The 17888-nt window shown below is 39.8% G+C and overlaps 1 protein-coding gene across 6 annotated transcripts; it reads right to left on the reverse strand.

Annotated features, from left to right (window-relative positions):
- Nucleotides 1–220: 220 nt before the first annotated feature.
- On the reverse strand, nucleotides 221–11625 carry ulk4 (unc-51 like kinase 4). 6 transcript variants are annotated; one of them, XM_080426806.1, is made up of 12 exons: nucleotides 11482–11625; nucleotides 10358–10540; nucleotides 9646–9745; nucleotides 8958–9097; nucleotides 7843–8026; nucleotides 7249–7350; nucleotides 6804–6887; nucleotides 6516–6594; nucleotides 5824–5937; nucleotides 4527–4687; nucleotides 3133–3196; nucleotides 221–347 (listed from the first exon to the last, which is right to left on the reverse strand). In XM_080426806.1, exons 2-12 carry the CDS (start codon nucleotides 10496–10498, stop codon nucleotides 281–283), a joined length of 1236 nt encoding a protein of 411 aa, XP_080282932.1. In that variant the 5' UTR covers nucleotides 10499–10540; nucleotides 11482–11625; the 3' UTR covers nucleotides 221–280. The 6 variants fall into 6 exon arrangements, with proteins under 6 accessions (XP_080282932.1, XP_080282930.1, XP_080282929.1 ...); XM_080426804.1 differs by having other exon boundaries at nucleotides 274–350; nucleotides 10358–10498; XM_080426803.1 differs by having other exon boundaries at nucleotides 274–350; nucleotides 10358–10501.
- Between the last annotated feature and the right edge of the window lie 6263 nt (nucleotides 11626–17888).

The following is a 17888-nucleotide window of genomic DNA, read 5'->3' on the forward strand; positions in this document are numbered from 1 at the left end:
CATTCTTCCTGTCCTGCAATGCCCCCTACTGGTATTAAGTTGTAATTGTGCTGAAGTTAAAAGTTGAAATTACTGGCCCAGAGAAAATCTTCCATGATGGTGCCTTAATGAAACTCTTGGCAGTAAAGTGTTCCTGGTCTGCTATGTCCTCTTTCTGAGTAAAGACTCAGAGTCGAGTGCAAATTATCATTCTGAGATACAAAACCAAACCAGAAAACAGTCTAATTAAAATATATTTAATATAGGCACAAAAAAGAGCAGCTTCATATCAACCTCATTATTAAAAATGGTTTGGATTGGAATCCTTGTCTGGTCTGTTGCTCTTCCTCCCAGAAGATGTATGCGACCTGCTGGACATAAAACACAGACACAACTCATATGTAGGCTACAGAAAAAGTGGCGCATTTTATTTTTAGTGCATTGATTTTGATAAATGAAATGTAGAGTTCAGAATAAATATTCATTTGTCAGTTGTGTCAGACTTCTATCCCTTAGGGCAGTGTTTCCAGGCCTGGGGTCTGGGGCGAGACCTTGTCTGTTTGAAGTTAGTCCAAAAACATGTTTCACAAAATCATAACTTGCCTTTTTGGGTCATTACTCTACTCTACATTTTACAATATTTTTCAAAAAGTTTCAAAAATAGCTGTGTTGTGAGCTTGTGGAATGGTTATTTTAACATTTTCACTAATCATCCTATGAAAAGTATATAGGGCTTAAGTGGTTTACATGAGTGTGTGTGTGTGTGTGTGTGTGTGTGTGTGTGTGTGTGTGTGTGTGTGTGTGTGTGTGTGTGTGTGTGTGTGTGTGTGTGTGTGTGTGTGTGTGTGTGTAAAGGCAACTCCGCACCAAACAGACTCGTCCAGACTATTGCAGACTACTCCAGACTGCAACAGACTGGTATTCGGTTGGCAAAAGTTACCATTTAAGTCTGTCAGCCGACTGGCCATTCATGTGCTAATTTGACTTTTAGCGTGCCAGCGTTGCCAGGTCTGCTTATTATAAGCGACTTTGGGCTTGTTTCCCTGCAAAGCCACTTAGGGATGTTCCCAGCGTTTTTTCTTCACTGACGTGCAGTGGTGTAAGTAACTAGTACATTTACTCAAGTACTGTACTTAAGTACAATTTTGAGGTACTTTTACTTTACTGGAGTATTTCCAATTGTCTATACTTGTACTCCACAACAATTATTTGAAATGTTTAGTTACTAGTTACTTTGCAGATATAAATCATTATGAAACATACATTAACCACTTTAGCCCTATTTTATACCTATAAGCTATTTGAAAATAGCAGATCTACAAGCTCACAACGTGTTGCGATGCACGCGTTCTGAGCTTGTAGATCTGCTATTTTCAAACATTTTTGTACTTTTACTTTTGGTACTTTAAGTACATTTTTATACCAATACTTTAGTACTTTTACTCAAGTAAATGTTGAATTCTGGACTTTTACTTGTAACAGACTCAGAGTACATCTATTGCATTCAAGCCTGGAATTTCGTCATTTTAGGGGCAAGGCCACTTGGCCTTTGGTGTTGTAATTTTTTGGAGGGCACAAAGGCCCTGCCCGGTCTTCCTGCCAGGGCAGGAAGGCCATCCAAAAAAATAATAATGATTTTTAAGTCCAAAAATGATTTTTAAGTCCACGGAAATAATGCATTTAACTTGAAGGTTAAGGATCATTGTATTTTAATATATTATAAGAATAGTATAACTATCTGTGAAATATAACCCATTTATTTCACAAAATAATGTGTTGGCAAATGACCAATATTTAGTTATATAGGTCTCAATATGTCACATTCAGCCCTGGACTTCACTGACTGAAGTAGGGGTCACATTAATCACATTAGATTCACAGAATGTATTTTACCCACAAGTTATTATCATTCAAATGAAATGTGAATGAACTTGCACTAATAATGACTTTAGTTGATTTTTCACTCTTTAAAATATAGTATTTCTTAATTATTAATAATTACAGCTTGTAGATTGGCTATTTTCACGATTTTAAATTGTTTTTAAATAATAATAAAAAAGGAACATACAAGATTTCCACCCGACAGCCATAATATAATAGCCAATATATGGTTCTGTTGTATCAGTATATGAGTCCGTTTTTGCGGATTTCATTCTAATTGGCTACTATGCCTGCATATGAATTTCATGAGCCTGGGTAGGTCACCCTGGCTTGGAGATATGCCCTGTAGCGCACACTCCGCCAGTGGTGTAAAGTAACTAAGTACATTTACTCAAGTACTGTACTTAAGTACACTTTTGAGGATTTTTTACTTTACTGGAGTATTTCTAATTTTCAGTACTTTTACTTCTACTCCATACATCTCTGAGGAAAATATTCTACTTTTACTCCACTACAATTATTTGAAAACTTTAGTTATTAGTTACTTAGCAGATATAAATTATTACATTATAAAACATACAGTAACCACTTTAGCTCTATTTTATACCTAGGCTATTTGAAAATAGCCGATCTACAAGCTCACAACGCGTCGCGAAGCGACGCGTTGTGAGCTTGCAGATCTGCTATTTTCAAACATTTGAGTACTTTTACTTTTGGTACTTTAAGTACATTTTGATACCAATACTTTTGTACTTTCACTCAAGTACATTTTTAATTTGGGACTTTTACTTGTAACGGAGTACTTCTACATTGCAGTATTGATACTTTTACTTAAGTAAAACATTTGAGTACTTTTTCCACCACTGCGCTCCACACAGCAGCAGCAGGTGAAAGCAATTCACTTAAACGAGGGTTGTGTTGCGCACCAAAACTGCGCAAAACTAGGTCAAATCAATCAATCTCTCTCTCTCTCTCTGGGAGCAACAACGAGAAACAGTGAATGTAGGTTTTCATAGACATGGTCGCTTGTTTCTCTCACATAATCTGGCAACACCGACAGCCCTTTGTTGTCACTGCCACTGCTCTGCCAGTCGGCTAAAAAGCTGAACATGTTCGGTCGGCTCTGGGTCGGCCGAAAAGGTCCCGACGGACCCCTAACCGACTGGCCGACGGACCCCTAACCGACTGGCCGACGCTTCCCGAAGCCAAATCGGCCCAAAGTCGGGCCGATTTGGATTGGTCTGGAGCCAGCATAATAAGATGTTCTTGTACCTCAGGAAGAAAGCTTCAGTGTTGTCTTTATCCACATGCTTCGGTTTCAGCTCTGACACGCTATCTGGAGGACACAAAATCACACATTCATGAATTGAATCCTCTGTACTGTCACAACATATTCTGCACCTCAAAGCTAATGACGACTTACCTTCCTTCACTTTCAACAGCTAAACATGTTTAACGCATTAAAACCGGGAAAGCATCTGTGTCATTTTAGATTTTAGGCATTGGCTATTCAAAAATGGCAGATATACAAGCTCACAGCGCGTCACTTCGTGCAGCTTATACATCTGCTATTTTTGAACATTGTTTTTAAATCTTGAAAGTGTGAGAACTGCTGATTTAGAAGGCATTTGTAGAATTGGCCACAGGTCTTAATGGGTTAATGGTGTCTGATCATATCACATGGAGGTCTGAGGGTAACTAAGTGTGGGTTTTTGTTCCAGTCAGACACTACATTCACTAATTAACACCCCCCCCACCCTGGTTGAACTGGTGCTTATTGATAGACAAGAGCTACTTACACTGACAGTGGTGGAAAAAGTACTCAAATGTTTTACTTGAGTAAAAGTATCAATACTGCAATGTAGAAGTACTCCGTTACAAGTAAAAGTCCGGAATTAAAACTTTACTTAAGTAAAAGTACAAAAGTATTGGTATCCAAATGTACTTAAAGTACCAAAAGTAAAAGTACTAAAATGTTTGAAAATAGCAGATCTACAAGCTCACAACGCTTCGCGAAGCGACGCGTTGTGAGCTTGTAGATCGGCTATTTTCAAATAGCCTACGTATAAAATGAGGCTAAAGTGGTAAATGTATGTTTTATAATGTAAACATTTATATCTGCAAAGTAACTACCGTAATTTTTGCACTATAAGCCGCACCTGAATATAAGCCGCAGCAGCTAAATTGAATGATTTGTACATGTATAAGCCGCACTGGACTATAAGCCGCGGGTGTAAAATCCATAGATTTAGGAGGTCCCCTAGTGGCCGTTAGCTGTAAAAATCCATAGATAAGCCGCACCGTTATATAAGCCGCAGGGTCGAAAAATGGGAAAAAAGTCGCGCCTTATAGTCAGAACTTTACGGTAGTAACTAAAGTTTTCAAATAATTGTAGGGGAGTAAAAGTACAATAGTTGCCTCTGAGATGTAGTGGAGTAGAAGTAAAAGTATAGACAATTGGAAATACTCCAGTAAAGTAAAAGTACCTCAACATTTTACTTAAGTACAGTACTTGAGTAAATGTACTTAGTTACTTTACACCACTGCACAGGATGGAAGCATGCCAAGTAAATGCCTCTACTTCTATGACTACCACTGTACAGTACTAATGCAGGATGTGGGACAAACATGTAACATGTGACATACGACATACGGGAACGCATTACCGAGTGTAAATGATTTGTGATACAGGGTGTGGCAGCCCTGCTGCCCCCCGGATGGCCTTGTCCTGTCTCCTCTCTCACCTCTCACTGAGGGGTGTGTGCGTGTGGACGTCTGTCTCTCTGGAGGGGCTGGTGCAATGGCCTCTTGCTGCCTGTGGGGATAGCTGTTAAACAAAGCACACAGTTACCACGTCACAAAGATAAGAGACATGAGTGTCTCTTCACTCCATCCACAGCTAGCATCAGTATGCCCATGAGCAAGGCACTTAAATCCCAGTTGCAAGCACTGCACGAAAATAAAGATTGGATGTCACTGGGCAGCCATTTTGGCCCCAAACCCCATGTCCACTAGTTGCTAGGTAACTAGTAATTCAAGGCCGGCTGACAGTTTCATGGTATCCATTAATATCATCTATTAATGGATGCCAGTCCATCTGGGCAGCTTATTAAAGTGCTAGTTTGCAACTTTTCCCTGTATGTCCATGTAGTGTCAGTAGTGCTGATGTAGAATGTCTACTGCTCTGTGTGACGCTGCGATCCATATGTTTTACTTTTATGCAATGGCACTCACTGGTGGTGCAATACTAAGCAACAGTGGCCTGGAACGCTGGCCTAACGGTCCGGGCACCTAGGCTCCATTGCAGCCTGTTGCTACGTGTCACTCCCTGTCTCTCTCTCCCCATTTGTACACTATCAATAAAGCCAGAAAAATATCTTTAAAACAAACAAAAAAATACTAAGTGTGTGTGCTGTGTGTGTGTGTGTGTGTGTGTGTGTGTGTGTGTGTGTGTGTGTGTGTGTGTGTGTGTGTGTGTGTGTGTGTGTGTGTGTGTGTGTGTTCCTGAACATCAAGACTGTACACATTTCTCCTAAGCTGACCTCCTGTGTGTGTTGGAGTTGGCAGTGCCTGGCTTGGCCTGATGCCATCATTTAAAAGTCCAGTCTTGTTGTTGTAGCTGAGGACCAACAATAGCAGGAAAAGAGGCCTAATTCATAAACCGTACCACTTTATTGCCCAGTGTGAGGTTTCAGACAAGGACATTAAATGTCCTTTGTTTTAGTACTTCGGGCAGTGACAACCAAAATACAGTGGTTAACGCAGGGCTAGCGTCAAATTAAATGGACATAAAACAGGACTCTCCACAGTATGAACAGTACGACAGGAAATGTAGGACCTACACTGCTAAGCTGTCTCTGTAAACAAAGCAGGAAAGAAGCTGAGAAGTTCATTCATATAAATTCCTGCAGTAAACTTGTGCGTTCCAAGAAAAGCACAACACAGAGGAATTTACCGACCCACCCTGGGTTGATGGAGTCGTCAGAAACGTCACTTCCTTCCCCCTCCTCTTCCTCATCCTCTTCCTCCAGTATTTGTGTCCAGAAGGGCTGGGTCAGTAACTCTGACCATCCCATCCTTAAAGCACAAAAACAAGAGCCATTAAAAAGCCATCAGCCTGTGAATTCCAAGCTAATTAAGGATGTAAGACAGCATTCTGGTACAGTAGTTAATAGTTTGTAAACCAGGAGGTGCAGTTAGCAAACCCAGAGGTCATGGTTAGTTAAGACAGAGGTTGTGATTTGTGAAACTAGAAGTGTAGCTAGTTAACCCGGAAGTGTAGTTAGTGAACCCGGTCTTGTGAAAAACAGGGTTGGAGTTATCAAGTGACATGGCACTTCCTTAAGACACAATAGTGAATTCTACCATCCTAAAAACCCACCCACCAAAACTGTGACCTTGACCACTGCAGTGGTTCTCAAAGTGGGGTCCAGGGACCTTCTGGGTTCCTTGAGGGGGTTCCAAATGGACCCTTACAGGTTTGTAAATCTGAGAGTGTAGAAATGGATCCAAATGGACTCTTACGGGTCCAATTGTAGTGGTAGTAATAGTAATATTACATTATAATATTACTATATTATATTATAATATTACTATATTATATTATAATATTACTATATTATAATAATAATAATAATAATAATATTTAAACTGACCTCTTATCAGGGTCCTTGATGAGCAAGCCTTTAAGAAGTCTCTGAAACTCCTCACTGGGTGGACTGGATGATCCTTCAACTGACAAACAGATTAATTTTTAATATGACAATGATTAATAAGACATTTTTATTCAACAGGATATTAAGTTACAGTTAACAACTATAGAGTTTCATAGGAACTTTCACGCACGTGTGCGTGCGTGTGCGCGTGCGTGCGTGCGTGCGTGCGTGCGTGCGTGCGTGCGTGCGTGCGTGCGTGCGTGCGTGCGTGCGTGCGTGCGTGGGTACCTGTCTGTATAGCAGGTGGTGGTTCCTTGTGTAGAATCATGTCGGTCAGTTCAGTGTAGCTGTCTGAATAGAAAGGAGGTTTACCTGGAAGAGAAGAAATATGCTTTAGTCCAGTATAGTGTAGTTTTCTGAAGTTATGATGTGTTGTTTATTTAGTTTTTAAGTGGCAAGTTTAACACAAAGACACTGCATAATGCATATCATTATTGTTGGGCGGAAAACTGTTACTTTTCAGGAAATGGAAATGGAAAAAAACCTGTGTTCCAAATGTTTCAAAAATATAAAAAATAGAACATCTGCAAGCTAGCAACTCGTCGCATCACGATGCGTTAAATACATAAAAAAAGAATGTCATGGTTTCTGCCCGACAGCAACGATATGTGTGTACTGGTATGTGTGTGTGTGTGTGTGTGTGTGTGTGTGTGTGTGTGTGTTATACATGTACCAGTGTACATGTAGTGAAGTATACAGCCTAGAGCCCACAGATCTGAGCTGCAGCTGGTCTCTGCTCCTTTCAACACCTCTGGAGCCGTATAGAGTGGACAGCCTGAACACACGCACACACACACACACACACGGACACACGCACGCACGCATGCCCGCACGCACGGACACACACACGGACACACACACACGCACACGCACACACACACACACACACACACACACACACACACACACACACGTCAAAGGTCAAGGTCACAATTACGGTCAGAATTAAATATTTGTCAGGATAAACAAGAGGATTTCGGAAACATTAGCAGACAAATTTGGAACTGGAGCACTATAAACATTACTACTCTTTCCTGACTGGCTGAAATTGGCAACCCACCTGAACATTTATTTTCTATTTACTAAAGATCTGAAGAGATGGGGAGACCCCCGTTACAGAACAAACACTCTATAGCACTGATTACTATCACAACATATAAAATAACTTTTTCATTAAAACTTTTTCCAAAAATATCACTTACCCTACCTTTGAAAAAAAAATTATAAGGAGAAGAGAAAACAATAATTTAGAGGAAGTCTCTCTGACCTTGAATTCTTTTCCTCCTGTCGTTCATGTCGGGGTTCTTCTTTTCATCTACTCCTCTTCTTCCTCCTCCCCCACTCTGCTCAGAGGTGTTCAGTAAGCTAAAGAACTCCTCCAGAGTCTCTCCCTCTGCCTTGGACTGACAGAAGTTACTGAACTTCAGAACACCGGGTCCATCCAGTAAAATCTACAGGGGCCAGAAAAATAGTTTCCATATTACACTTATTACATGTTTAGCCTTGATTTAAACAGGAATAGCAGACGTAGCAGAGTAGATGGTAAATAGTCGGTAATTAGATGGTAATTAAAAAAACCTGCCCATTGTGAAAAACATGGGGTCAGAGACTTGCTCAAGGAAACTTTAAGCCATCAGTAGCATCATCATCATTACCACATCCCTATATCTGTGCTTGTTTGTTTTTTCCATGTTGTACTGTCTATCTTAGGCTCTAAGTCAGTGGTTGTCAAACAGCGACACGTTACGAGCTTGTAGATTGTCTATTTTCATTATTTTGGAAGATTTGTGAAAGACCTGTACGGTAGGCTACCTTGTTTAAATTAGAGAGACAACAGTTTACAACAACTGCATGTTGTTGTAATTATACTGTGAGATGTCCTATAAATTAGGTATGATAAATGTATTGTAAATTTGGTTTCCCTCACCAATCCTGTATGTTGACTGACTCCCATTTTCCCCTAGACACTTTGGGATCTTAAAACACCAGCAACAGTCTGTTACACACTCACACAGTTATAGACACTCACAACTGGAAGGAAGGTTCCCAGTACAGCCACAATCTGATGCTATTGAACACTGGGAGCTTCCCGGTAAAAACAGTGGTGATGGAGAGGCAAGAATTTCACATATTCTTTCCCATAACAACAAGGTTCCAGCTACAGATCTACTCCTCCAACCTCTACGCGACCGTTGGTCCAACAGGTAGGTGCTGACTGCAGCAATGAAACCCAGCTGCATACAGATGTCAATGATGACAGATTCACATCAGCATATCAGAGTTTTCTTCCATCTGTCAGTGAAACATGATGGCTTCCCCAAACACGATACTCGAACAAACACACTTTTTTCAACACACAAGCGCACACATCTATGTTCCAACCTTTGCAGGAGTGAGTTCGGAGAAGATGATTCCTGATTGGTGGATGTGCCTCAGTCCTCTGACTAAGTCCCGCCCAAACCCCTTCACCACTTCCTCAGACAGGCAACCATCCTGGCCAATTACACCCTCCAGAGAACCACCTGAAGAGGGGAGGAGAGGGAGGGAATATGAAAGTAGGTGAATGAAATGGTAGAAGCCTAGAAGGTATTGAAAGAGCACAATATAAATTAAACACCTCTGGGGGTACAAACTCTACACACAAACATAATCTTAATTATTCTTAATTTATAGTGTGCTGAAAATAGCAGCGGCGCTGGACAACATTGCACGACAAAGTATAAATCAGGCTTAAGGCTCTCTGTTCCTGAGATATGATAGACTAGCAAGTCATGTTCTAAAAACTAGAGACTGAGTACAATCTCCCAGCTTAAAAACTGGGTGTAAACAATTAGAGATAAAAATGCATTGCAGAACCAATCCGAAGTCTTTGGGGCAGTCCTTCATAGTGTGGGGCTGTGGCATAAACTGGATTCCAGCTGTGGGCATAGGTTTGTTAGCAACTAACAGCAACTTCCTTGCCAGACATGTCTTGACAGACAGAGATCTCTGATCGCCTGGCAAGATAAATTGCAACATGATCTGTGTCAACATCATTCAGCTTCACCAGGTGTCATTGAGGGTCACTCACCAGTGCAGAGTTCTGTCACCAGCCACAGATGATTACTGGTTTCATACCATTCATAGAACGACACAATGTTCCCATGACTCAAATCATGGCTCAAACGAACCTGGATGGAGACACAACAATGTATCTCTGTCAGCTGATGGTGTACTGCTTAAAACACGCAACAACACTGGCCTGTATGATACCCACTAGAGGAATTTGCATATGCTTCTATACTGAGACAGCGGAGAGACATACAGTGGGAAAGCTGAGAGGGAGACAGTGTAGGGGAGACAAACATTAAGAAAGCTGAGAGGGAGACAGTGTAGTAGGAGAGACAAACATTAAGAAAGCTGAGAGGGAGACAGTGTAGTAGGAGAGACAAACATTAAGAAAGCTGAGAGGGAGACAGTGTAGTAGGAGAGACAAACATTAAGAAAGCTGAGAGGGAGACAGTGTAGTAGGGGAGACAAACATTAAGAAAGCTGAAAGGGAGACAGTGTAGTAGGAGAGACAAACATTAAGAAAGACTGCGTAGGATGGAGACACAGACAGTAGGACAGCTGACAGGGAGGCACTGTGGGAGAGACAGACAGTTGGACAGCTGAGAGGGAGACACTGTGGGAGAGACAGACAGTTGGACAGCTGAGAGGGAGACACTTTGGGAGAGACAGTGTAAAGAGAGACACAGGCGAGAAGGCTCTGGTGGGATCTGACCAAAGACCAGCAGACTTACATGGTTGGTTATTTCAGGTCTCTTGCTCTTGTCAGCACAGACAATGGCAACGTAGTTGAGACTGCCTTTCCTTCTGCCTTTATAGACCACTGACCTGCTGCCTGATCCCAGCTCCTCATACAGAATGAAGTTCTCCATCATCTACTGCCATAAAGGACATGGGTTGACATTTAAAATGCATCACTCTGCCATACATGTCAAGAGAAGAGAGACATTGCTACAACATTTGAGTAAAAGCAAAACCTGTGGAGACCCAGTGAAATAGAATGAATATCAATACACTATATTACTACTGCTACCACTATATGAGATAGTAATAGAAGTCTATATAATAATTATAATAATAATCCCCACTGCCATTATGCTCCTTAACAAACATAACCCCCTCACCTGGACAAACACACAGGCACCAAAGCATGCACACTCGTGCACTATACTCATCACCAGTGGTCAAGACTGAGGACATTTTCGTTTCAAATGAGACATAATGGTTTATAATAACTTCTTGTTGTTCTTTTATTGTAGTGTAACTGTGGTGCATTTACCTATTGGCATCCTAAATGTCAGTCAAATAACTGATTTATTGTATATACACATACTGTAAAATATGTGGTCATTTTGGTGAATGTTTATCCCCGACCCCAATAGAAAATATAGCCTACTACTGCCACAGACAGTGGCACTATGAATGTTATTAAATTATACTCTTTAGAACAGGGGTCTTCAACGTTTTTCAGGCCAAGGACCCCTAGCTGAGAGAGAGAGAGAGAGAGAGAGAGAGATGAAGCAGGGACCCCCTCTATATTGTATAAAATTGTGTTTCAGAATTGACTTTTTTTTTTAACTTAGTCTGCTCTTTTTTCCCTCTACACCTATAATACCACTTTGCCAAAAATAGCTGATCTACTGCTATTTTTGGCTAATGTTCTCCTCAGAAACAAAGGGATGTTAGGGTTCAAGGTTAATGTAAAAAAAAAAAAAAATCATATCACACCAAGATTTGACGGCCCCCCTGTAGTAACTCTGAGGGCCCCGGACCCCCTGTTGAAGACCCCTGCTTTAGAGACAATGAACAACTTTGAACTTTCTCTCTTAGCCAGAAAACAAAACAAAACAGTACTTACACAGTAATTACTAGGGCTACCAATTGAGCATCCCTAAGCTTCCTTTGTCGGTGTTTGCAAACCTATTATACAACCTCATAACAATAGAATATGACTCAATAAACACTGCCAATAAATGATATTTTCAGTTTTCAACAACGTTGCTTGGATGTAGTTCTACTCTTCTTCAACAGCCACTGTTGCCAGATATTGCGAAAAAAACAAGCAACGGTCTATGAAAACAAGCCCAAAAGAAGCCACATGAACTCTTTAAACCTATGCATCAGCTATTTAAAAATAGCCGATATATAAGCTCACAACACGTAGCGATGCAACGCGTTGTGAACATGTAGATCTGCTATTTCCCCAAAAAATCTTAGAAAAAGGGACGAATTTGAAATATTTTTGAAACATTCTAACAACACAAATTTGGCATAAAACATTTTCAGATGGGGGTCTGTGGACAATGACATTAATTTGGCTGGGGTCCTTCACCTTGAAAAGTACATGTTTAAGAACCACTGGTTTAAACAACATTAGAACACAAGCCCAAATAAGCAACAACCCTTTAGAAACAAGCCCCCAAAAACGCAACCCGCAACTACCAATATTTACAAGCAACTTTAAAGAAAAACAAGCCCAAATTCACTTATAATAAGCGGACATGGCAACGCTGTCAACAGCACGCAGTAAGTTGCCGGAAGTGTTTTGGACCAGTTCATTTGATCTATGGAGGGGGGCGTCAAAGAATTTGCCCAGGAACGGTTTAAGGAAAACGAACTAAAAGCAACTTTTATTCGTTTAAGTTTTATTAATTTATTAAAAAACTACCTCCCATGCATACAAATCAAAACAGACCGGGAATTATGTGTTTATATTTCATTGTTTGTAGAGGAGGAGTGCCTACTAATGTGTTATTCCTGCGTTGCCTAGATACAAGAAGGCACCAACCTGGTGCCTTAATTCCCTTCTTCTCAATTTTACTTTTGGTACTTTAAGTACATTTTGATGCCAATACTTTTGTACTTTTACTCAAGTAGATTTTGAATACCGGACTTTTACTTGTAACAGAGTATGTCTGGATTGTCTGCATTGCAGTATTGATACTTTTACTTAAAGTAGAACACTTGAGTACTTTTTCCACCACTGACAGTCAGTCACATACATTAGTGGTTAGTGCAACAAAAAACTAAAACATAATGTTTGAGTTTTTATTGGTCTGTCATTAAATTGTACCCAATGGAAACAAGCCATAGTGCTTTCTTGGGTTTACAATAAAAATAGACCTTGTATTGAACTGTACTTATACAGAATAAAGTATTCAATCAATTTAAACATTTTATTTTGAAATGTATTAACCGGATATTGTATTTGAATTGTGGTTTGCTTTGCTCTGGTGAGGAGATCAGCGTTGCCATGTCTGCTTATTATAAGCGACTACGGGCTTCTTTTTCTGTAAAGTTGCAAGTGCTCATGTGGGCTAAGTTCCTTCTTTTGGGCTAGTTTTCAAAGACCCGGTTGCTTGTTTCTCTCACACATTCTGGCAACACTGGTGGCTTCCAAAGTTGTCTGGACCCTCACACACACTCACACACACACACACACACACACACACACACACTCACTTTCACTTGCATGTTTTATTTTAATTTACTTTTGACGTGAAAGAGAGAAATACTTGAATATATAACGGGTGGAACCAACAGAAATTGAATATTAAAACCAGGATCTGTATTGTGTAGCCTATATATTTTATTTATTTGTATCTTCAGTTTAGTTTTTACGAGGGGATGAATCGGTGAATGAATCTCGCCTCCTGCATTGCAAGCATACAAAAGGACTTTCTCATGTATTTATAAAACACACCAGCTCCCGACAGGTAAGCACCCCTAATCTTAATACTAATAATACTAATATTTATTTATAGAGCACCTTTCAGACATAAATGTAGTTGGTGCTTTACATTCAAGTTAAAAATACAGGTTAAACAAAGCATTAAGTTCATCTAGTCAAGAGTCAAATTAAAACAGTAGTGAAATTAAGGGGGTGGGGGGGCAGTTAAAAGGAGATGATATCAGTTAAAAGCAAGGTCATATAAGTGGATTTTTAGCTGCCTCGAAAGCCATCAACCGAGGTTGCCTGTCTGATATGCAGGGGGAGTATTAAGTTCCAAATCCTCGGCGCATAGCTACCAAATAACCAAAGGCAGCATCACTTGACAGTTTTCAATCATAAAATTGTACATTCTTTGTTTGTTGGTGTTGATGATGATGATGATGACTCTCATCACTTCTCGATTTCACATTATGATGATGGACCGTATTCATTTTCTTCAGCTTCTGTGATTCTGGCAGCATTTTAGTTTGTTCTTCTTTTAATTTGAATATGATTTTCTAATTCGATAGAACTTTTGCCCTAGCGTTCAATTCCTTGAGCAGTTGGGAAATGTCTAGTATTTCTGCTCTTCTTGTTTTACATTTGCATCGTTAGTTCTCCGGGGGACCCATTATCCTCCATGGTTCGTGACCCCCCCTCCCCTCCAGGGCTCCTTGGGGGAGGGGCGTTCCAGGGGTCCCCAGTGACATGATTGATAGTTAAATTTCACCATTATTATTACATTTACAAGTAAATACAAGTAGAGAACTAATATGAATAGTTATTCTATACCGACTAACGGTTATGGAACAAATCATTATCTAACAATGAAAATCTTCTTTGATTGGGGTCCCAGATGACCCAGAAAGAAACAAAATCATAGGTTTATCAGTTTGGGTTTCCTTGATTGATTGATTGAATACTTTATAAACAGTTTGCAAAAAAGGTACAGATTTATACAAAAGGATGCTAAAAGTATAACCCCAAAAAGCCCAAGGGCTTATTACCATTGAGGTGCTGTGTATTCAATTAATCGAGAAACCAATTCATCCTGACACAAAAAGGTTGAGAAGGACAGCTCTGAAGTAACCTCAGTTGCATCAAAGATGACATCTCAGTTTCTGCAAGCATGACAAATCAGAATCAGGGAAAATGTGTATTTTTCATTTAGCAGTTCTAGGCTGAAATTTAGGTTACTAAACCGTGTACCAGGTATAGGCACATTTCTATTTAATAAGCTTTCATTGTAACAAGCAGATTGTATTCATTGGATTATAGCATATTCACCAACTCAGGCAGCTATGCGACTGAGATTATAACAAATTGATTATAATCTCAGTCACTGGCTGCCTGAGTGGGAAAGGATTAATCCTCTCCCACTCTTTAAATGGTGACTAAAATCTCCTCCTAGTCAGCAAATGTTGCAACGGTTACAAGTCAAGCTGTTGTCAACTTGTCACTATAGGCTAAGTGAAATGATGGGATTACCATTTACTGCCAATCTCTTGTGCAGTTGATACACTTTATAAAGACCCTAAATTCTGTCAAACATTCAAAGTAAGACCTATATTTCCTTCTGTGCATGAATATCTCACTCTTCTTCCAAACCTAAGCCAGTTGGTTAGCTAGCTATTTGAACTCGAATAATGTACTGGCCAGCACTGTAGTGTGTCTGTGTGTCTTGTGATGTTTAACTGTGTGATGGTCATGTCTTTTCATCTTTACAACAGATTTTCGGCCACAGACACAGACTTAAAAATGCCACTGTGCCATAAAGAAACTTCCTACTACACTGTCACTGTTTATTCATTAGGATTAAGGTTCTCTACTTAAGAAAGCTCACACTCAACCAGGGGCTGAGCAAAACAATAGGGTTAATTTCCTAATGGCTCAAGTGACTTGGCACACTGAAAGGCCCTGCTCTCACACAAGGATGGAGGCAGAGCAGGGGGGTTTCTCACAGGACATCAGTCAAACAGCTTCTGCCTGTGCAGTAGAGTTGTTCCGATGCCGATACTAGTATCGGAAAGCTGCCAATACTGCCTAAAATGATGGTACTGTATCTGTGAGTATGCCAGTGCGTTTACAGTAATCAAGGTAAACACAAGGTAATAATAAATCAAATGCATATAAATAGTAATCTTGGATCATAGGTAAATCAATAACCTATGATCAGTCTAAACAGTATATAAAAAAATCTGTACGTTGAAACAATACACACTATGATGCCAAGTCTACAAATGAACCTGGCATCTGTCTACATAACATGCTATCTAAATTACATTTTAGCCTTTGCATAAGCCTGCAAGGTTGTCAAGGCTAGGGCAAGTGCTACGCTTGTTCAACAACTCCTATGAGTGGTGAAGTAAGCAGGTATGTACATTTTATTTGTATGGCACTTCTTACAGAGAGAACTCAAAAAGTGCTTTACATACAGCAGAAATAAAGACACAGCACAAAGCATTCACATGATTAAAAATAACAACAACAAAATCTAAGACATTCCACAAAGGATTGTTTAAACTGTAGTGTTTTTAAGTGGTTCTTAAAAATGTCCACAGAGGCTGCAGCTCTCAAGACCTGTGGAATGGCATTCCTTACCTTTTTGTTTTTGGGAGCAGTTAGGGGCAAGTATCTTGCTCAGGGACACTTCGAACCTCAGGCTTGCCAGGCGGGCTCACTAACCATTCAACTATTGCCTCCCAACCTGGTACGAGGAATGACCAATAGACCCTGGTCAGCTGACCTTAGGGTCCTGCTGGGCATGTATCGTTGTAATAGGTCAGTGAAGCGTCCTGAACATCACTATTTGCTTCAAAGTGAGGCTCTACTTGCAGCACTGGTGGACCAAAGTACTCTACCCTAGTACTTGAGTCAAAGTATAGATACTCCTGGTGAAACATTACTCAACTACAAATGAAAGTTGCTCAGTCGAATTTGTTTCCAGTTAAAGTAATTGGAGTAGGTGCTTTTAAAAAAGTATTTAAAAGAACACTTTATTTTTAACATCAAAGCATGCTGTATTAAAATGTAGACACTTTCCAAAACTTTTTCAGAAATTGAAATAAAATAATAAACAGACAGACAGACAAACAGACAGACAGACAGACAGACAGACAGACAGACAGACAGACAGACAGACAGACAGACAGACAGACAGACAGACAGACAGACAGACAGACAGACAGACAGACAGACAGACAGACAGACAGACAGACAGTTAAACTCGAAGACGGTTAGGCATGTGGAAAAAACAAGCATCAGCAGCCAAATCTGTATTACTGCACGCATGCATGCACGCACACGCACACTTGGAGTGAGTTAGTGAATCTGTTGTGATAAAGAGTCTTGGTATAATGAGTATGTTGACCTGACCTGTTTGTATTATCTTATGTTTCATTTAACACAGGGCTGATTATTACCTGATGTTCCACATTATCTGAGTTCTTTCATTTAATCAGCTTTCATTTTCTTGGAAATGATGTGCGACTGGAAATGATGCAAGAGCCATATATATCTTATATAGGCTATATTTAATCAGTCCCCTGGCTTTGATATCAAAGAGTTTTTTACCTGACTTTATGGCTTAGAGAAGAGTTTATTATTTTATTAGTCATTTATCAGAACTATCAGAACATGAAAGATCAAATGCATCTATAAAATGCTTTGTGTTTCCTTTGATCAATCATGATCAGAAGGCAAGGCAAGTTTGTTTGAACAACAACGTGTGCTTTAAACAACACATTAAAAGTATTAAGAAAGAGTGCACTGCAAAAGAAACAAAATGCCATTTAAAAGGCCATTATACAAATAAGTTAGGTTATTAAAGAGTTATACTAATAATAATACATCAGATTTATATAGCGCTTTTCAGAGTAGTAAAAAAAAATCATTAAAACAAAATAACAATTAAAACATTTAAATTAGAGCGATAAAAATGGAAATTCGATTAGGTTTATAAGGCAAGTCTGATGTGTGTTGGGAGTGAGTTCCATAGGGAGTGGGCAGCAACTGAGAAGGCCCCGTCACTCCAGGTTCAGGACTTTGTCCTGGGTAGGGCTGTCACGATTACAAAATTTAAGTTGACGATTAATTGTCGTACAAATAATTGCGATTAACAATTTAATTGTGTTTTTGACATTGAATATTGGAACACGTGAATACAAATTACAATGTATTGGCTTTGCAATCACAAACTGTACGGGGCAGATATGACAAATTACTTAGGAAGAAAGAAGTTACTGACATATCATTTTGTACTTTAAATCTTTTATTTATTTATTGCAGAAATAGCTGATCTACAAGCTTGAAGATCTGCTATTTCGGCTTGCTTCTTTTTAATATTAGGAGGAGGTGGAGGAGGTCTGTATTTCACTGGGAGGATGAGGACGTGGTGACACCATGTAGGAGGCTATTGCAATAGTCAAGTCTGGATGTGATTAAGGTGGGAATGAATGTTTCTGCAGCAGTATGTGACAGTTTGTATCGAAGACGAGCAATGTTGCGGAGGTGGAAAAAGGCTGTTTTGTTGATCTGGTTAAGATGGGGCTGGA

Source organism: Gymnoscopelus braueri (assembly GCF_963280865.1).
Source record: "Gymnoscopelus braueri genome assembly, chromosome: 4".
Classification (NCBI taxonomy): Eukaryota; Metazoa; Chordata; class Actinopteri; order Myctophiformes; family Myctophidae; genus Gymnoscopelus; species Gymnoscopelus braueri.

Bases quoted from the DNA above. Each gene is read 5' to 3' on its own strand.
- ulk4 (XM_080426804.1), bottom strand. From the start codon at position 10,498: ATGATGGAGAACTTCATTCTGTATGAGGAGCTGGGATCAGGCAGCAGG. The intron at 6,595-6,803 runs GTACCCACGCAC...TCTGTTTGTCAG, and splicing joins ACCACCTGCTATACAGACAG to TTGAAGGATCATCCAGTCCA. The intron at 3,197-4,526 runs GTAATGCGTTCC...TGTGTCCTCCAG, and splicing joins TCACAAATCATTTACACTCG to ATAGCGTGTCAGAGCTGAAA.